Source organism: Moschus berezovskii, chromosome 11 (genome assembly GCF_049115385.1).
Source record: "Moschus berezovskii isolate FMDL1 chromosome 11, NW_MosBer_1.0, whole genome shotgun sequence".
Taxonomy (NCBI): domain Eukaryota; kingdom Metazoa; phylum Chordata; class Mammalia; order Artiodactyla; family Moschidae; genus Moschus; species Moschus berezovskii.
In genome coordinates, this window is record NC_142470.1 from 6,669,088 (window position 1) to 6,688,296 (window position 19,209).

Genomic DNA, 19,209 nt, shown 5'->3' on the forward strand with positions numbered 1-19,209 from the left:
CGGGCCGGCGCTCTGACCTTACAGCCGCGCGCCGGAAGTAGCTCTCTGATCTCGGCGCGGAGGTTTGGCGGCTCTAGACCGCGGTGCCGGTCAGACTATGCCGGTCACCGGGAAGACTTTCCGTCGGCGCCGCGCCGACTCGGAGTCGGAGGAAGACGAGCAGGACTCAGAGGAGGTTCGGTGCGTTTGGGGCGGGATCCTACGGGGCAGGAAGAGGGAGGCAACCTAGGGGGACTCACGACCAGCCGGGTACCTCGTTGATACCATTGCTGTGAGCGGTGTCGTTACCCCTCTGCGAACGAAGAAAACGAGGCTTCTGGGATGAGACCGCCGCCCCAAGGTCTCATGGTTGGGAAGGGCGCCCTGGGATGCGAAGTGGATCTGACTCCTGGTGGGTCGAGACGCAGTCACTCTCTGGACCACTGCGGGCGGCTCGACGGCCAGTCATTGGTGTCCGTCGAAGCTGCCTTTTGACTCTTTGAGTTCCGTGAAGGGTATCTCAGTCTGTACGTTGCCTTTTTTTTTTTTTTCTCTTTTAAGATTAAAACTGGAAGAGACCCGAGAGGTGCAGAACTTGAGGAAGAGGCCCAATGGGGTGAGGTGGGTACCGCTTGGGAGAAGAGGACCCAGAACAGGAGGGGATGACGGAGACAGCACCTCCCCCAGCTCCTCTCCCCTCGCCCGGGTCGTTGTCACAAATATATTCTCAGACATAGACAGCCCCTTTTCTTGACACACTTTACACTTTGTACGGCCTGGAGAGGGATTCAGGCGTTGGTGGGTTTGTTTTTGTTTTGGCAAATGTTCAACCAGGACATGCCCTGAGCCTTGTGGTCTTGAAGTTTGCTCCACAGCTACCATGGGCTTTCCTGATAGCTCAGTTGGTAAAGAATCTGCCTGCAATGCCTGAGATCCGAGTTAGATTCTTGGGTTTGGAAGATCCGCTGAAGAAGGGATAGGCTACCCACTCAAGTATTCTCGGGCTTCCCTCGTGGCCCAGCTGGTAAAGAATCCACCTGCAATGCGGGCGACTTGGGTTCGATTTCTGGGTTGGGAAGATTCCCCTGGAGAAGGGAAAAGCTACCCACTCCAGTATTCTGGCCTGCAGAATTACATGGACTGTGTATTCCATGGGGGTCACAAAGACACAACTGAGCAAGTTTCACCTCTTCCAGAGTTACAGGTCATTGCTTGTGTTTTTTGGTTTGTTTTTGTTTTAACTCCAATACTTTGGCCACCTGATATGAAGAACCGACTCCCTGGAAAAGACCCTGATACTAGGAAAGATTGAAGGCGGGAGAAGAAGGGGACAGAGGATGAGACGGTTGGATGGCATCACCGACATGACGGACATGAGTTTGAGTAGGCTCTGGGAGTTGGTGATGGACAGGGAAGCCTGGCGTGCTGCAGTTCATGGGTTCGCGAAGAGCTGGACATGACTGAATGGCTGACCTGAGCTGATGACTGCGCTGGGTCTCCGTTTCTATGCAGGGGCTTTCTCTAGTTTCAGTGCTTGGGTTTCTCGTTGTAGAAGCTTCGCTTGTTTCAAAAGACGGGCTCTGGGGCACCTGGACTCGCGGCACGCAGGCTCCGTCGTTGTGACTCAAGCTTGGTTGCCCCTCAGCTTGTGGAATCTTCCCCCGCCAGGGATCAAACCCATGTCCCCTGCATTGGCGGGTGGATCTTTAACTACTGGACCACCAGGGAAGTCCAGATTAGTGTTTTTATTACACTTAAATTAATTGTGAAATGCACACTGATTCTTAAGATTTTGGAAAAGTTTTAGAAAGATATAATCAAGAAAATAAACAGTACCTATAATTCTCCCAGAAAGAGGTAACCAGTGTTGACAGTTAATGGTCTTCCCTGTCTATTTTCTCTCTCTTTTGTAAAGACTGTGAGCAGCCTTATTTTTATTCTGTGCTTTAGTAGTCTCCTCTTATCCACAGGGGCTATGTTCCAAGACCCCCAGTGGATGCCTGAGTAGTATCGAATCTTATGCAGACTATTTTTTCCCACACTGATGGGTGGGTCGTGTGTACAGTGTGGACCCTCAGGACAAAAGGGTGGTTAATCTCCTCTGTCGGACCAGGCAAGAGGGCAGAGATTCATCACGCTGTTCATAATGGCTGAGAGATAATTTGAAACTTAGGGATTTTTTATTTCTGGAATTTTGTATTTAGTATCTTTGGACCGTAGATAAGTGAAAAGTGATAACACAGCTAAGGGGGGGAACTACTGTATTTTCAATTCATGATATTGTGGGTATTCATCCACATTGTGGGTAATCTTTCCCCAGAAAACCTTTTTAATAGCTGCATAATATTCCACCAGACATACATACTGTTATTTAGCTTACCTCCTCTATTTTGGGATGTGTAGGTCATTGTGCAAAATTTCACCCCCAAATAAGGCTGCGATAGTTTTTTCCTACACTTGTCTTTAGCCTCATTTTCCGTGAAGGCAGAATCTTAGAATTGAGGTTTCTAAGCCAAGATAATGCCAAATGACTTTGTCGGAAAGTGTGCCACTTAGGTGAACACTGCCCCCACCTCTAGCATCTAGAGCGTCTGTCTCTCTCTTTTATTTTTAATAACATTTATTCTATTTATTTGGCTGCACCAGGTCTTGGTGGTGGCACATGGCATCTTCAGTCATCACTGAAGCAAACTCTCAGTTGCTGCGTGTGGGGTAATTCCCCAACCAGGGCCCCCGCCCTGAGGGTGCAGAGTCTTAGCCACTGGACCACAGGGGAAGTCCCTACGGTGTCTCTTGATCCCCGTTATTTTGTAGGCTTTTCCATCTGACTTTGGTGTCCACTCCTCAAATCTTAACCCTGCACTAATGGTACAGACTTCCTAAATGTTTCTCCTCATCTCTGAACTGTGCCATTTCTCTCTCTCTCCCCTCTGCTTTTGGTTATTCTCAGTGCTGTTGCCCTGCTGGTGGGAGAAAAGGTACACGAAGAGACCACTCTGGTGGTGAGTTGTGGGACCCTCCCTGGGCAGTGGGAAGGTGTGACTGCTCTTCAGCGGGTGACTGAGTTTTCTTTAAAAACAAGACATTCCGCTGCGAGTTACATAGATACTGCTTCTCCGCTGTTTGCTTTCTGCAGGATGATCCCTTTCAGATGAAGACAGGCGGGATGGTGGACATGAAGAAACTAAAGGAAAGAGGCAAAGATAAGTACGTGCAAAACGGTCCCAGATACAAATACCTGCACCGCCTGCCTGGGTTTGTGTTCCTCCAGGGAGCTGGGGCCTGCTGCAGATTTTATACGACTTGAAGTACCCTTTGTACTCTGTGAAGAGTATGTTGTTTAAACACAAAAGAAAACAGAAACTCCTCAAAAGTTAACTTAGCGTGATGTAGGTAGGCACCTCTTTTTCAGGAAAAACGTAGAAACACAATTACCAAAATAATACAAGCAATGCAAAAGTGAAAAATAAATCTATTTACTCATTCCCCCTGAAGTATCTCCAGAGGCCGCCAGTGTGCTTGTGTATATTCCTGGAGTCCTTCTGGTTACATGTTATATGTGTGTCTTACTTTTTTCCAACCATGGACAGGATGTTGTCCATTTCATTGCATACTTCTTTTATTCATGTAGCATCATATTCAGCCTCATTTATCTGTGACTCTGAGGCTCTCCTTCACTGTTCTCTTTTTTGTAGGATCAGCGAAGAGGAAGACCTCCACCTGGGGACGTCATTTTCCGCAGAAACCAACCGAAGGGACGAGGACGCCGACATGTAGGTGTCAGTCTTTTCAGCAGTGAGCGATTGGGAGTGGGCTCCAGCCAGATAGTGTCTAAGACATTTAGTCACATGACATTTCTAATCTTATCCAAAAACAGCAAATTTGACCCCTCTTGTGTCCATGGTCCCCCTTACCCCACCATCTCAGGCTTGAGAATTTTGAATTGTCAAGAATCAAGAATTCTTTAAGAACGTGGTTCTTAGAATTTTTAGATTCCTTGGCTAGTAATATTCTCATCCCATCCCCTAAAGAAAATTGCAGGGAGAAACATTGGACTTGCCTATTTTTCCTTTTGCCACCAAGGCTGTTAAATAAAAACTGCCGTCAAAGAAACTTACACATGATGTGGTGGGACAGGATGTCATTATATAGTTTGGTGCTTTAAATTGAAAAATTTTAGCTTGATTTAAAAACTCAAAAGTTATTTTTATTTTTCTCACTTCTCCGTGGAATGACGACAACTTCATCATCACCCATCATGGCTCTGGGACAGGGTTGGAGCTGTCCTGCCCCTCCCTGAGGCCTGCGGGTATCTCGTTTCAGGATGAAGTACATTGAGACAGAGCTGAAGAAGCGGAAAGGGATCGTGGAACACGAGGAACAGAAAGTCAAGCCAAAGAATGCAGAGGATTGCCTTTATGAGCTGCCGGAAAACATCCGGGTTTCCTCGGCAAAGAAGACGGAGGAGATGCTGTCCAACCAGATGCTGAGCGGCATCCCCGAGGTGGACCTTGGCATCGAGTGAGTTTCAGACCCACGGTCGCACCTCTCTCCCGCCCCTAGGCAGAAGGGCCAGCTCTCTGCTTTCCAGTTAACAGTTAAGGGGGCTGTTTTTTAACCTGTCTCCTTGGAAACCCGCAGATACAAACTTACCCTCTCTGGCCTGCTGACATGGTTGCTGCCCAGAGTTTCTTTGGGTTGATCAGAGCAGTTAAAGACACAAGGGACTGTTACCACCAAAAACAAAAGTATTTGTTTTATTTTATAAAGTAGAAGGATAGTTTCCTTCTGGTTTTTCTTTCATATTTGTTTATTTCTTTGGCTGCTTCGGGTCTTAGTCGCAGCATTCTGGATCTTTCGTGTGACATGCTGGCTTTTCTCTAGTTGTGGCACATGGGCTTACCATGGCATGTGGAATCTGTTTCCCAACCAGGGATCAAACGCAAGTCCCCTGCATTGGAAGGTGGATTCTTAACCACTGACCACTTGGGAAGTTCCGAAAGTGTTTGTTTTTATTTAGCCTTTGTTCACAGTTCTTCCAATAGGTCCTTGTAGTTTCCTGCTCTCTTCAGCAGGAACAGTGATAAAGTTCACCCACCTCGTGATCCTCCTTTCATTTTAACTACAGAGCGTCTGCTCTAAAAGGGGACTTTTGTGGAGGAAATATGGGGTCAGAATCTTCTTCAGGTGTGGTAGAAAGCTGGGAGACGTCTGGGTTCTCGCCCCCTCCTGGCCTCGCTGGCTTTGAGCCTCAGGGAGCTCACCTGCCCTCTGGCTCAGTTCCCTTGATCGGAAGAGAGTAAGTTCTGCGCCTCCGATGCTGTGGGAGCGCTGCGGCGCTTTGGCCGCAGGGGAGTTGGTGAACTGCAGGAGTGCGCCCTGAGAAGGGTGACACCCTCACGCAGCTGAGCGGGGAGGCGGGGGTGCTTCGAGCCCTGCCAGTCAGTTCCACCTGAGGCCCGCAGTTGCAGAGCTCTAATTGCAATGTGGCCCCTCTCTCCCCACAGTGCGAAAATAAAAAACATCATCTCCACGGAGGACGCCAAGGCCCGTCTGCTGGCTGAGCAGCAGAACAAGAAGAAAGACAGCGAGACCTCCTTCGTGCCCACCAACATGGCTGTGAACTACGTGCAGCACAACCGATGTAAGCGCCGCGTCCCAGAGAGGCGGCTCCACCCGCACCCCTGGGCTGAGCTCCCTGGGCCCCCGTTCTGTCTGACACGCCCCCTGGTCTCTTTCGGTCCAGTTTACCACGAGGAGCTCAACGCTCCCATACGGAGAAACAAAGAGGAGCCCAAAGCCCGACCCTTGCGAGTTGGGGACACAGAGAAACCGGAGCCTGAGCGTGAGTACAGCAGGGGCCTCGGGCCGCTGGGGGCGGCCGTGGCCCAGGGTCTGTGGAGGTGGGGAGGGGCAGCGCTTGGGCTTTGGGGCCAAGGCATCTGGATTCCAGTTCTTTCTCTGGACCATGGTTATGTGCCATCCCCTTTCCAAGCCTCAGTTTCCTCACCTTTAAAATGGGGTTGGTAATCAAATGTACCAGTTGGGGTTGCTCTAAGGATCCACTGGGCTATCAAATATAACAGAGGCTCAGAAAACTTGAATAACCAAAAACAAAAGTTACTTATGATTTCACCACCCAAAGAAGGCTGCGGTTAACATTTATTTTTAAAATTTATTTTATTGAAGCATAGTTTATGTACAGTGTTGCATTAACTTCCACTGTATAGCACAGTGACTCAGTTACACATACCTATGCGTGTTCTTTTTCACAGTCCTTTCTGTTATGGTTTCTTGCAGGATACTGAGTATAGTCCCCCGTGCTGTACAGTAGATCCTTTTTTTCCCTGAACTATACAGTGGGTTCTTTTTTTTTTTCAGTTGTAACACAATTGCTTTCCACTGCCGTCTTAGTTTCTGGTATACAAAACATTGTTACGTAGCGTTAACCCTCTGTATTCTCAGGGGCCTGGTTCCAGGACCTGCTGCTGACACCAGAATCCGTGGATGCTCAAGCTCAAGTTCCACAGTCAGCCCTCGGTACCCACGGCTGCCAACCAACAGCAGTGGCAAATGCAGCACTGCACATCCTGGGGTTGGTTGGTGAACCCATGGATACCAAGGGCCAACTGTGTAACCTTCCCGACTTTAAAAAAAATACACATACATTGTATACATACTTAATAGGGTATCACTGCGCTTCAGTGTCTGTCCTCTGCCTGTTTCTTCATGACCGTAAATTACATTTTCCCTTTCAATGGGCATATCACGGTCCGTCCAGGCAGACATCCTTTAGTCTAACAGCTTCCCTCTGGCGAGACACTCAGGTTGTTTCCCATGTTTCCCTATTTAATGATGATCATCCTTGACTCCATCATGTCCTTAACGCTGCCTTCTGAGAACTCGACAAAATGATCCTCTGGAAGCGTTTTCCCACCAGCCGTAGCCAGCAGTGCCCTTCCCCACGTGCTCTTAGCACCAGGCAGTGTCATCTTTTTCATCAACAATGGGACAATTCTTAGGAAATGCTACATTTACTGAGACTTCTCTGGTTCTTCCTTCCTACTTCAGAAACTATTTCCTGTAACACTTTGGCCGAGTAGTCTTTGATTCCCAAAGAGTTTTCTGTTATTCAGTTCAGTTCAGTTCAGTCGCTCAGTCGTGTCCGACTCTCTGCGACCCCATGAATCACAGCACGCCAGGCCTCCCTGTCCATCACCAACTCCCGGAGTTCACTCAAACTCATGTCCATCGAGTTGGTGATGCCATCCAGCCATCTCATTCTCTGTCATCCCCGTCTCCTCCCACCCCCAATCCTTCCTAGCATCAGACTCTTTTCCAGTGAGTCAACTCGTCGCATGAGGTGGCCAGAGTATTGAAGTTTCAGCTTTAGCATCAGTCCTTCCAATGAACACCCAGGATTGATCTCCTTTAGAATGGACTGGTTGGATTAATATCTGTTAAACAGAGATTTTAGAGGCACCAGATTTGGGTTCAACGCTTAGCTTCCTGTCACTTTCTGAGTGACCTTGAGCAAGTCAGCTAACCTCTCTGAGGAGAGATGGTAACATGCCCCTGCTGGGATTTCTGGGCAGGTGAAAGAAAGTCATGTCTAAAAACATCTGTGCCATGCCTGACACCTAGTCAGACTCTCAGTGCAGTTGAGAGTTTGCTGAATTTGTTATTGTTCATTGCTGAGTAATGTCTGACTCTTTGTGACTCCAGTGGACTGAAGAACACCAGGCTTCCCTGTCCTCTGCTATCTCCTGGAGTTTGTTCAAACTCATGTCCATTCAAGTCAGTGATGTTACCTAAAAATCTCATCCTCTGTCGCCTTCTTCTCCTCCTGCCCTCTGTCTTTCCCAACATCAGGGTCTTTTCCAGTGAGTCAGCTCTTTGCATCAGGTGGCCAGAGTATTGGAGCTTCAGCTTCAGCATCAATCCCTCCAGTGAATATTCAGGGTTGATCTCCTTTAGGATGGACTGGTTGGATCTCTTTGTAGCCCAGGGGACTCTGCTGCTCACCTGGTCTAACCCAAAGTCCGCACATTTCAGCTGGCGCCTGACTCCACTCTGCCTGTTGCTCTCCACTCGGTAACACGTACTTACTGAGGCCCTCCTGTGTTCCTGTTGGCCAGGGCAGGCATTGGGGCGCCTCTCGAGAGTGAGACACAGGCATGGTTGTCCTAGCCTGTGCAGAGCTAAGCCTGTCAGTGGCTCCCAGTGTGACAAACAGCTTTTCCTCTCTTCCTTCTCAGGGTCCCCGCCCAACCGCAAGCGTCCTGCTAATGAGAAGGCCACGGATGATTATCATTACGAGAAGTTCAAGAAGATGAACAGGAGGTACTAGGGAGGTGAAATGGGGAGATGTGCAGTGTGGGATGTAAATACTGCTGCCCACTCCCTTTACCCCTATGATAAAAGATTTCCCAGACAGAAGCCTGCTCGTTGGCTCGCAGATGGCTCCCAGAACAGACTGTCAGCCCCGCTGCTTACCTGTGGGATTTTCAGGCATTGAATTTGTAACTTTTTGAAACAATGTGTAGTTTTCTTATTTGCGGGCAAACTAGTCTTGTGAGAATTATTAAATCTTGTTTGTAAATATGTTGACTTTCTCTTAATATTTGTCCTGGGTCAGGAGGAAACAGCTCTGTGTTTCAGGGTGAGATAATATCCTTTAGGTTGGGCTTTTATTATATGCAGTCTCTGTCTCTTGCTTTCTAATATCTGGAGTGAGATTCAGAAATGCCTCCTTCTTTACAGTGGATCCAGCTGAAAGGAGAAAAATCTAGATGATCAAAGGAACACTAGTATTTTCTGACTTTTACAGTTATGTTTCTTTTCATTAAAGAAAGAAAAAGTAATTTCTATCATTTTAAGCATTTAAATATTAAATATGAAATGGACCCAGCCTTACTTGTTTTGCGTCTCCTTGCACCAGCAGTGACTCAGATCATGTGTTCTGGGGTTGGGCAACTCAAAAGCGAAGTTCAGTCACTGAGAGGGGTTTTCCTCATTTGGGATAGGCACCAACCTTTGAGCTATGAGCTTTGGTGCCACTTGTGGTGTCGCTTTTCGTGAGGTAGTTACACAGGTTGTGATGAGGAAAGAACAGGTTGGTTGACTCCTGGGCTGATTTAAATCAGGTATCGTGTGATTAGTGACATTTGGCTTTGGAGTCAGAGCTGAGTCCAGCTCACAGCTTTTTTATTAAATCCCTGGACACATCCGTTTGCCTTGGAGCCTGTTTTCTCATCTGTGAGAGATTTTCTGTTCTTCCCCTTCACTCAGATGAAAGGTCAGTGAAGGCAGGATTCACCTGCACCTCATTTTTTTTCTTCAATCCCCAGGATCTAGGCCATAGGAGATCCTGAAAATCATGAATGAATGAAGTAACTGTTACCTGGGAGACCTGACCAACACCACCTTATCCAGGTGAGGAAGGTCAACTTCAGCAGTCATAAATCACGCTGATGTTATGTACCTATGATATGATGTTATAAAAATGGCATCTCTGTAAAGTATAATCCTCCCCCAAACCCGTATCTCCAATCTAATCATAAGAAGAGCATCAAATTCCAATAGTTGAGAATCCTACACAAGATTAGGGCTTCCTAGGTGGCTCAGTCGTAAAGAATCCCCCTGCCAAAACAGGAGACACGGGTTGGATCCCTTGCTGGGGGTAATCCCCTGGAGATGGAAATGGCAACCTACTCCAGTATTCTTGCCTGGGAAATCCCATGGACGGAGGAGCCTGGCTCAGGCTACAGCCCATGGGGTCGCAAAAAAAAGCGACTGAACGGCTGAACAACAAGGAAATAAAAAAGTTTAGTTACAATATATCAACATGGGCTCATTAATTTTAACAAATGTAACATAACTAACGACACCAATAACAGAACCTACTAATGTAAGCTGGAAATAATAGAGGAAACTGCGTGCGAGGGTGTGGTAATATGGAACCTCTCTGTCCTGTCCTCTCAACTTTTCTATAAACGTAAGTACAGTCGCTCAGTCGTGTCCGACTCTTTGCGACCCCATGGACATAAGCCTACCAGACTCCTCCGTCCATGGGATTCTCCAGGCAAGAGTACTGGAGTGAATTGCCATTTTCTGCTCCAGGGGATCTTCCCGACCCAGGGATCGAACCCGGGTATCCCGCATTGCAGGCAGACCGTCTGAGCCACCAGGGAAGCCCATGTAAAACTGTTCCCCAAAAGCAAGTTTTACTAAAAGAGAGAAAAAAAAAAAATTTTGCCCCTCCAACTACCCTAGTGCCCAAAGCAGGAAAGGGCTTTGCCCTTCACAAAGATGGCGGCCGCCGGCGTCGGAGGCGATCCGCCCCTTTGAAGAATGGCGGCGCCGGCAGGAGGAACCGGAAGCGCGGTCTGGTGGCGGCGCCGGTCGGCGGTAGGCGCGAGAACGCGCGGGGCGGCGCGGGTCCCGGCATGAAGCTGGGGCGGGCCGCGCTGGGCCTGCTGCTGCTGGCGCCGTTGGCGGTGCGGGCGGTGGAGCCCATCAGCCTGGGTTTGGCCCTGGCCGGCGTCCTCACCGGCTACATCTCCTACCCGCGCCTGTACTGCCTGTTCGCCGAGTGCTGCAACCCGAAGCGGAGCCTCAGCCGGGAAGGTAGGAGGGGCCGGGGGCTGGTGCGAGAGCTGGGAAAGGGGTCAGAGGAGGGGGGTAGCGGCCAGGAGGCCCGGAAGCCCGGGCAATGCCCAGCCGGGGGTGGCGGCGGGGCCGGGACCCGGACCCGGCGTGCGGCACGGGGCCTGGCTCCTGGGCCATGACCTCAGGCCGACCGGACTTTGGTCTGAAACCTGCGGATGCCAGCTGCACCTTTGCCCAGAAAGCGGGCGGGTGGACGATCGGAAACTTCCTCCAGAGAGTTTCTTGCTCGTTGCTCGCCGGAGATGGGAAAGCTGGGGGGGCTCTCCCGACGCGGAGCAGCGGAGCCGAATTACGCTGCCCCTTTTTTCCTGCCGGCCTTTGGGTGGGGAGGGACAGGGCCGGGGTGAGGGGCTCGCGCTGCTGGCGGAGGCACTGGGGCCAGGGGTCTCATCCGAAAGAGTGGGCGGGACTTGCAGAGGGAGGGCCTCCTGGACTCACAGGTCACCTGGGTCACCTGCCTATCTACGTCTGCGTCCCAGTAAATGCTTGGAAGACCTTAGCGAGCTTTGCTGGCTTTACCTGAGCCTATAAACTGGGCTGTGTTTTGCCAGGTGTGTCCCCCTACTCCCCGCCTGACTGGCTTTGTTTCTTTTCGCAGCGCTGCAGAAGGATCTCGACAGCAAGCTCTTTGGACAACATCTTGCAAAGAAAGTCATCTTAAATGCTGTGTCTGGCTTCATCAGCAACCCGAAGCCCAAGAAACCTCTCACCCTCTCCCTGCACGGATGGACAGGCACTGGCAAAAATTTTGTCAGCAAGATCATCGCGGAGAATATCTACGAAGGTGGTCTGAACAGTGACTACGTCCACCTGTTTGTGGCTACGCTGCACTTCCCACACATCTCCAACATCACCCTGTATAAGGCAAGCGCCGAATTTTGGAATGCTTCCCGGATGATGCTGGCTTTGGGGTTTCTTTGTTGGGGGATGGGATTTGGATGTTCTGTGTTGAAAGGAGTGAGCCCTGAAAACAGCCACACTTGGCCATTTCCCTTTAAAAAGTGTGGAAATTACAGAGGGTTGGAGATGATAGAAGCAATGACACCATCAAAGCTGGTTTCTGAAAACAGGCTGCGTGTGGTACTCAGTAAGTGGTGTGGTAGGATTTTAGAGATGGACGTAATCAAATCTAGTTTCAGTTCAGTTCAGTTCAGTTGCTCAGTTGTGTCCGACTCTTTGCGACCCCATGAATCACAGCACTCCAGACCTCCCTGTCCATCACCAACTCCCAGAGTTCACTCAAACTCATGTCCATCGAGTCGGTGATGCCATCCAGCCATCTCGTTCTCTGTCGTCCCTGTCTCCTCCCACCCCCAATCCCTCCCAGCATCAGACTCTTTTCCAGTGAGTCAACTCATCGCATGCGGTGGCCAGAGTATTGGAGTTTCAGCTTTAGCTCAGTCCTTCCAATGAACACCTTAAAGCTTTTCAAATCTAACATGTTTTATAAAAGGGGAAACATTTCTAAGGAGGCCTGAGTTTGCTTTTATACTTGAACTCACTGATTTTAACAACCTGGCTTCCGGGGAAGACACACCTGAATTTGAGCCCCAGGCTCCCACTTATCAGCTGTTTAATGTTAGGAGAGTCACCTGACCTCTCTGAGACTCGGGTCCTTCATCTGTCAAATGGCAGTTCTGAGAATTTTTTTTTTTTTTAATTTTGACCATGCCACATAGCATGTTGGGTCTTTGTTCCCTGACCAGGGTTTGAATCCGTGTGCTCCCCGCTGCAGTGGAAGCTGGGAGTCTTAACCACTGTATCACCAGGGAAGTCTGAGAATTTCTTGAGCTCTTAAACCTGTCAAGTATGTAACATGATGCTCGGCACATGAGCGTTCAAATCATTGGTAACTATTGCCTTTTTCTTCTGTCTCACCCGTGTGAACACATTTTCCCTTTAGCTTGGATGAGCTTCAGGGTCACTGACTGCCCAGGCGTTCCTAGGATGTGAGGCTTTCGCTGCTACAACTGGGAAAGTTCCAGGCAAATAGGGACGAGTTGCTCTTCCTAGTTAGCGCTCGATCTTCACTGTTTAATGGCTGTGTGACTGAGCAAGTTACACAGCCTCCCTGTACCTCAGTTTCCTGGTCTGTGAAACAGGAAATGCAGTAGTTAACTGCTCTGATGGGTTTTGGAAGATCACAATGAAACGGGTGAACCGTGCTTCGAACAGGGTCTTGCCTGTGGTGAGTGCTCCACGTGCATTCTCTTGTCTGTAAGAGGGAGGAACAGAAAGGAAGGCCTTGGCTGCTAGAGCCCGCCAGACCTGAGGGATTCTCATTTAAGCAGTGACTCACTTTGTGGCCTTGTTCAAGTCACTCCAGCTCTCCTGAGGTTCTTGTTCTGTAAATAGAGGTGAGTTGATCGTATCTACAGAGCAGAGTTGGGCTTCCCCGGTGGTGCTAGTGGTACAGAACCCACCTGCCAACGCAGGAGATGTAAGAGACACGGGTTCGATCCCTGGGTTGGGAAGATCCCCTGGAGGAGGGCATGGCAACCCACTCCAGTATTCTTGCCTGGAGAATCCCAGGAAGAGGGGAGCTGATCGATTACAGTTCATGGGGTCACAAGAATCAGACACTACTGAAGTGACTGCACAGAGCAAACTTGCTGCTTTGGTGAATAGGCACCCGTGGAACACTGTCCCCATGGTCTGAGTAGCCAAGCAAAACTCCAGATCATAAGAAGTCAAGACCTATATCGTAACTTCCGGAATTTTCGTCCGAAACTAATATCTAACTCTTTCTTCTTATCTTGTGTGTGTGCTCAGTTGCTTGTGTCTGACTCTTTGCAACCCCATGGACTGTAGTCTGCTAGGCTCCTTTGTCCATGGAATTCTTTACGCAAGAATATTGGAGTGGATTGCCATGTCCTCCTCCAGGGGATTTTCCTGACCCAGAGATCAAACCCAGGTCTCCTGTGTCTCCTGCATTGCAGGCGGATTCTTTACCTACTGAGGCACCTGGGAAGCCCTTTCCTTATCGCAGGGGGAAGCATCTAGGGAAGCACTGAAAAACCATAGCTCAAATTTCTGATGAAAAGGGTCCTCTCTCCACCTCATCTTGATTGCTTAATGTAAGAAGGACCTACATAATGTTCGGAGGGAATGTTCCATTGAAGCAGATTTGTTCCAGCAGTCTCCAGACACTGTTTCAGAAACTCAGGAACGTTGCCTCCCCACACTCATCCTCGAGCACGTGTGCTCTTGAGGTCTCCTTACCCCTCTCGAAACGTTAGAGCCCTTCTCCAGGCTTTTCCAAGGACTTAATCAGGGAAGAGGTTACTCGGTCTCTGCATTCTCCCAAGAAGGCTGGTGTCCACAGGATATGTTTTAACATGTTCATTTTGACGACAGAGGACTAGCAATGTAGCATCCTTGTGACATGTCACAGGACAGGAATTATAATCACGGTGTGGGGCCTGGGAATCAGGCAGGGTGGGGTTCAGATCTTCACTCTGTTACAGCCCAATTTTGTAACATTGGGGAAACTTTGGGATCTCAGTTGATTATGCTCTTTGTGCCTTGGTCTTCTCATCTGTAAAATGGGCATGATGACGCCCACTCTGTGGGGTTGTGGTGAGGAGCAGGAGAGCTCGTGTGAACCTCTCCACACAGTGGGAAGCACACAGGAAGCTCTTGTAAATGCGGCCTTTGGAGACCCCAGGTGTAGTGTTAACAGTGTTAACCCTCCCCGGCTGGGTCAGGCGTACTTCTGAGAATCTCTGTTGGCTTCCCCCTTGTCACTCAGGATCAGTTACAGTCATGGATTCGCGGCAACGTGAGTGCCTGTGCAAGGTCCATCTTCATATTTGATGAAATGGACAAGATGCATGCTGGCCTCATAGACGCCATCAAGCCTTACCTAGACTATTACGACAACCTGGATGGGGTCTCCTATCAGAAAGCCATCTTCATATTTCTCAGGTAAAATCGGGGCCGGGACGTGGTTGAAGAGCTCTGAGCCCCAGCCCTGGGGGCTTTGGGGAGAAACACCCCAGTCCTTATTCACTGGAATTGTCCCGCAGCAATGCTGGAGCAGAAAGGATCACAGACGTGGCTTTAGATTTCTGGAGAAGTGGAAAGCAGAGGGAAGAAATCAAGCTCAAAGACATGGAGCACGCCTTGTCTGTGTCGGCCTTCAATAACAAGAACAGTAAGTGGGGGCACTGCTCTGGCGGTCCGGTGGTTAAGACTCCGTACTTGCAATGCAGGGGCCGTGGGTTCGAACCCTGGTCAGGGAAGTAAGATTCCACATGCAGTGCAGCGCAGTGAAAGAAAAGAAAGCACAGTAAATGGGGTTATCTGCTCCCAACACCAAACCCCTCCCCTGGCCCCACTGATGATTCTGCGTCCCTGTTTTAGACTGACAGCCTCCCCATCACCTGGGACCGATTCTCAGTCTCTTTCCCCAGGCCTGCCGAGGTCTGAATATTTGAGGGAATCTGTGTAAACAAACTCCAGGTGACTTTTACTCTCACTCAAGAAAGAGGAACTTTTTTGATCCTCAAGATCTTGAATATTTTTTTCCTGTTTCCTTCAGCTAAATCTAAGCAAATGGTGGAACATTTGCTTAGATTCCCCAGGAAGGAACATTCCCAGGAAGGCTGCTGGGAAGGCTTTGATGGAGATGAGCCGTCAGGTCCCTTGCTTTCTTGCCTTGTTGTGGAACTGTGAGGGTCTGTGCCCCGGAGGAACAGCCCGACAAGGAAGGGCTGCAGTTTTTAAATAGAGTGGTGAGGGAAGGCTCACGTGAGGGTGACATCTGAGCTGACCTGAGGAGTGAGGGAGCCATGCGAAATAAGAGAGAAAAGCATTGCACCAGAGGGAGCAGCACACGCGAGGCCCCTGAGGTGGGAGTGTGCCTGGACAAAGAGGAACATAGGAGAAGAGTAGGAGGCCAGATAAGAGCTGGAGCTTGGGGTGGGCTGCAGATCATGGAAGGCCTGGGGACCCACAGCAGGGCTCGGCTGCAAGTGGAAAAGGGAGACCTTGGAGGGTTTTGAGCCGACTGCCCTGTTCAGGCCTAGTTTTAACAGGACTGCCTGGCTGCCAGGTGGAGAACAGACTGAAGGCGGCAGTGGGGACAGGGGGAAGGCCAGCGAGGAGTGGCTGCAAAAACCTGGGGAAGAGCTGGTGGCTTGGCCAGGCGTGGCAGCAGTGGGGGTGGTAGGTCACGATCGGCCTGGCATGTGTTTTGAAGGCAGAAACAATGCGATTGCCTAAAGGACTGTGTGTGGGAATAAGAAACGAATTGAGGATCTGGTCTGAGCACTTGGCAAGGCCCCCTGCTCCGCCCCGTTCGTTCAGGGGACGGCCTCCAGGAGGAGCAGGTTTGCAGGGAGCGGGGGAAATGACACGTTGGAGGCGTGGGAGCAGAGGTGTGGAGCAGGCGGCTGAAGTCGCAGTGCACTTGGGTGGGAGCATGGGGGGAGTGGCGGTCAGGCTGAGCACAGACCAGGGAGTGGTCGGTCAGTGTTCTGTAAAGTCATTTGCTCCAGCTGAGCACTCTTCAGGAGTCTCTGTGTTTGGGGGTCCTGACTCCCTGGCTGATTAGCCTTCCGCCCTCCTTGCTTGATGGCCCCAACTCAGCATTCGCAGCCCCTGGCGTTACCTGGAATCGTCTGTTTACTGGCTGACTGGGCGGCTCCTCCATTGTGAACCCCGGGAGGCAGGTCAGCGTCTGCCTGGCTGTGCTCCATCCCAGCCTCAGGCAAGTCCAGCAGGCCTTCAGGAGACCGGCCAGGGCTGTCCCACTTGCTGCCGGCCTACCGCTCAGCCCTTAGTTGGTTCTTTCCCATGGCCACAGACTCCACCCAATCCAGGCAGTCAGGTGTTTACTGAGCCCCGGCTGTGTGCAAAGCCCTGTTGGGCAGGAAAAGAATAAACCCCAGTTGTGATGACGTGACTGACAGTAAGAAACGTGCCTCTGAACTTCGTCAGCATTTTCTGGCCCAGCGCTCCTAAAGCCCTTGGAGTTTCCAAGTGATAAAAGCCATAACCGTGTCTTGATGTTCCTGACAAGCCCCTTTCAGCCACCCGGGGTCTGTGTTAAGTGAGGTGACTTCTGGAGAATACTTAAGGTGGGGGCGCTTTCCAGGGGAACCGTCCTGGATTGGAGGGTTAGAGCTTTCAGTCTTCAGCCGTTTCAGGCCTCTGGGGAGGGAAGGGGACGGGCAGCTGCAGGTTGACTCACCCGCCAGTGGGCAGTGATTTAATCAGTCATGCCTCTGTAGAGAATTTTCCGTAAGAACCCTAAAGGACAGAGTTTGGAGAGCTCCGGGTTGGTGAAGACGCAGAGATTTGGGGAGAGTGATGGGCTCAGAGTTCATGGGAGCTCCACGCCCCTTCCCACATCCCTTGCCCCGTGCATCTCCTCCAGCTGGCTGTTCCTGAGTCATATCCTTTTATAATAAACCAGTAATCTAGTCATAAAAGATTTCTCTGAGTTCCATGAGCTCCACTTACAAAGAAACTGAACCCAAGGAGGGGCATCATCAGCACCTCAGCAGCACGGGGCAGCGGAACTTCCGCTCGGGGGCTGGGGGCTGTCTGTGGGGCCTGCCGCAGTCTGCGGGCACGGTGTCCTCAGAACGAGGTGACCTGTAGGACCTCCGGGTGCTGTCCCAGAAGCACTGGGTAGCGCAGGGAAAAACCCAGGTGGGAAGGGCGGCAGAGCCAGACCGGGATTAAGGCAGAGGACGGAAGCGGGAAGGCCAAGGGGAGACAGTTCTGAAGGACCTCCAGCTGTGGCCCAGCGGGTGTGGCTCCCCTCAGAGGAGGGAGTGGGAGGGCCCGCGATCTCAGGGGGCTCAGGCCTCACCTGGGAAAGCACGCGCTCTGGAGGGTTTGGACACGGTGGCGGCAGCAGTGATCGTCCACCCTGTCACTGATCCAGCCATGGGAACCCCAGCCAGTCGCAAATTTCCAAGAGGCTGGTCTTTCCCCGGGAACTCCTCTCCCCTTCCCGGTTCTGTGAACCTGCCAGCCTGTGAGTCTTTGGCCCCTTGCCTGCATGGCCTGTCTGTCCTGGGACAGCCGGTGAGACTCCTTCCCACTTGAGGTCTTGAGCTCGCGTCTCGAGAGGCCTCCCTGCCCGCCATGGCATCACCTTGTCATCAGCTGTCATCCTAGGTGCGTCACCCCTGCTGAGGAGCTGGGTGAGCTCCCCGTTAGTCTGCCTGCTCCTTAGACCAGTCCTCCCGAGGGCAGGCGCAGGGCTCCACCTCGTGGTCGACACCCCGCCGATGCATGTGGACGGGCAGATAGGCAGACCGACAGTGGCTGAACAGCACCTATTTCTTTTTCCCAGGTGGCTTCTGGCACAGCAGCTTAATTGACCGAAACCTCATTGATTATTTCGTTCCCTTTCTCCCGCTGGAATATAAACACCTGAAGATGTGCATCAGAGTCGAAATGCAGTCCCGAGGTTACGAGGTGGACGAGGACATTGTGAGCAGGGTGGCCGAGGAGATGACATTTTTCCCCAAAGAGGAGAGAGTTTTCTCCGACAAAGGCTGCAAAACCGTGTTCACCAAGTTAGATTACTACTATGATGACTGATGGCGCCGGTGCGGCCACCCCTGCGTCCCCGCTCCAGTCCTGGGAGAGGAGTGAAATGGCGCCAGCGCGGCCACCCCCGCGTCCCCGCTACGGCGCCAGTGTGGCCACCCCGCGTCCCCGCCCCAGTCCTGGGAGAGGAGTGAAATGAATTCTTCCTGTGTGACAGCACAGACACTTCCCCGGGCATTATTTTTTCATCCAGCAGAACCTTCAGGCTGTCAGTGACGGATACAGATGGGGAACAGCCCCCGGGGCCTGCAGAGGAGGGACAGAGTCAGCTCCCAGCCCAGCCAAGCCAGGGCTCATGATTTTTTTTTTAAAAAAATCATGTTTTAATTTCAAGTGTTTCTGTTTCAAGGAAGGATGAATCAGTTTTATTGAAAAATGTGACAATTTTTATTTAAAATGGTTTTTAACATTATGAGAAACGTTTCAGACTCTTAAGTTGTTGACTTGTGTGTGTTTTACTAATTTCCTGTCATTACAACGTACGCCGTGATGTCACTACTGCATAAATGCCCAAGCCTGCCGCCCTCAGTCTGTCCTCTGTAGGATGGCGTGACTGGGGACCGAGGCTGGAGCAGCGAGCGGACCTGTCATGGGATGACCATCGCAAGGGCGATGAGCCTTTAGATAGAAGACAGACACACTCAGGCCCGTCACAGATAAGGCCCAAGTATTCTTCCCAGGAATGTTCACCACAGTAATACTGAACTGTAACGCTGTGAATGATCTTAGTAGCACTGTGAACAGTTTGTCAGAAACAGAATTTCCTGGAAAGAAGCGTCTGCAAGCCTGTCGCTTGCCTGTCAGTCAGCTTTGCAAAGGCCCCGTTTTCCCTCCTGAATGAGTCATGCACTCAGTGGCAGGTTTTGCCAAATTTTTGCAAAACACAGTTCATATTTTTTTGCTCATTTTCATCATGTTTAATCAGAACTCCCCAAACCTCTAGGAAAGCTTAGCTGCCACCATGATGCTGAGCAGTGTTTCTATTTG

At 50.7% G+C, this 19,209-nt stretch overlaps 2 protein-coding genes across 3 annotated transcripts; both read left to right on the forward strand.

The window, feature by feature from the left end:
- The first annotated feature begins 24 nt into the window (after positions 1–24).
- C11H9orf78 (chromosome 11 C9orf78 homolog) lies at positions 25–8,890 on the forward strand. Of its 2 annotated transcripts, XM_055399698.2 has the most exons (9): positions 25–180; positions 541–600; positions 2,930–2,981; positions 3,116–3,186; positions 3,675–3,752; positions 4,303–4,500; positions 5,487–5,623; positions 5,726–5,824; positions 8,238–8,890. In XM_055399698.2, exons 1-9 carry the CDS (start codon positions 98–100, stop codon positions 8,327–8,329), a joined length of 870 nt encoding a protein of 289 aa, XP_055255673.1. In that variant the 5' UTR covers positions 25–97; the 3' UTR covers positions 8,330–8,890. The 2 variants fall into 2 exon arrangements, with proteins under 2 accessions (XP_055255673.1, XP_055255674.1); XM_055399699.2 differs by lacking the exon at positions 2,930–2,981 and having other exon boundaries at positions 26–180; positions 541–595.
- Positions 8,891–10,262: 1,372 nt separating this feature from the next.
- Positions 10,263–18,657, forward strand: TOR1A (torsin family 1 member A). Its single transcript, XM_055399697.2, has 5 exons — positions 10,263–10,608; positions 11,249–11,514; positions 14,402–14,577; positions 14,679–14,806; positions 17,963–18,657. The coding sequence occupies exons 1-5, from the start codon at positions 10,428–10,430 to the stop codon at positions 18,211–18,213; spliced, it is 1,002 nt and encodes a 333-aa protein (XP_055255672.1). The 5' UTR covers positions 10,263–10,427; the 3' UTR covers positions 18,214–18,657.
- The last annotated feature ends 552 nt before the right edge of the window (positions 18,658–19,209 follow it).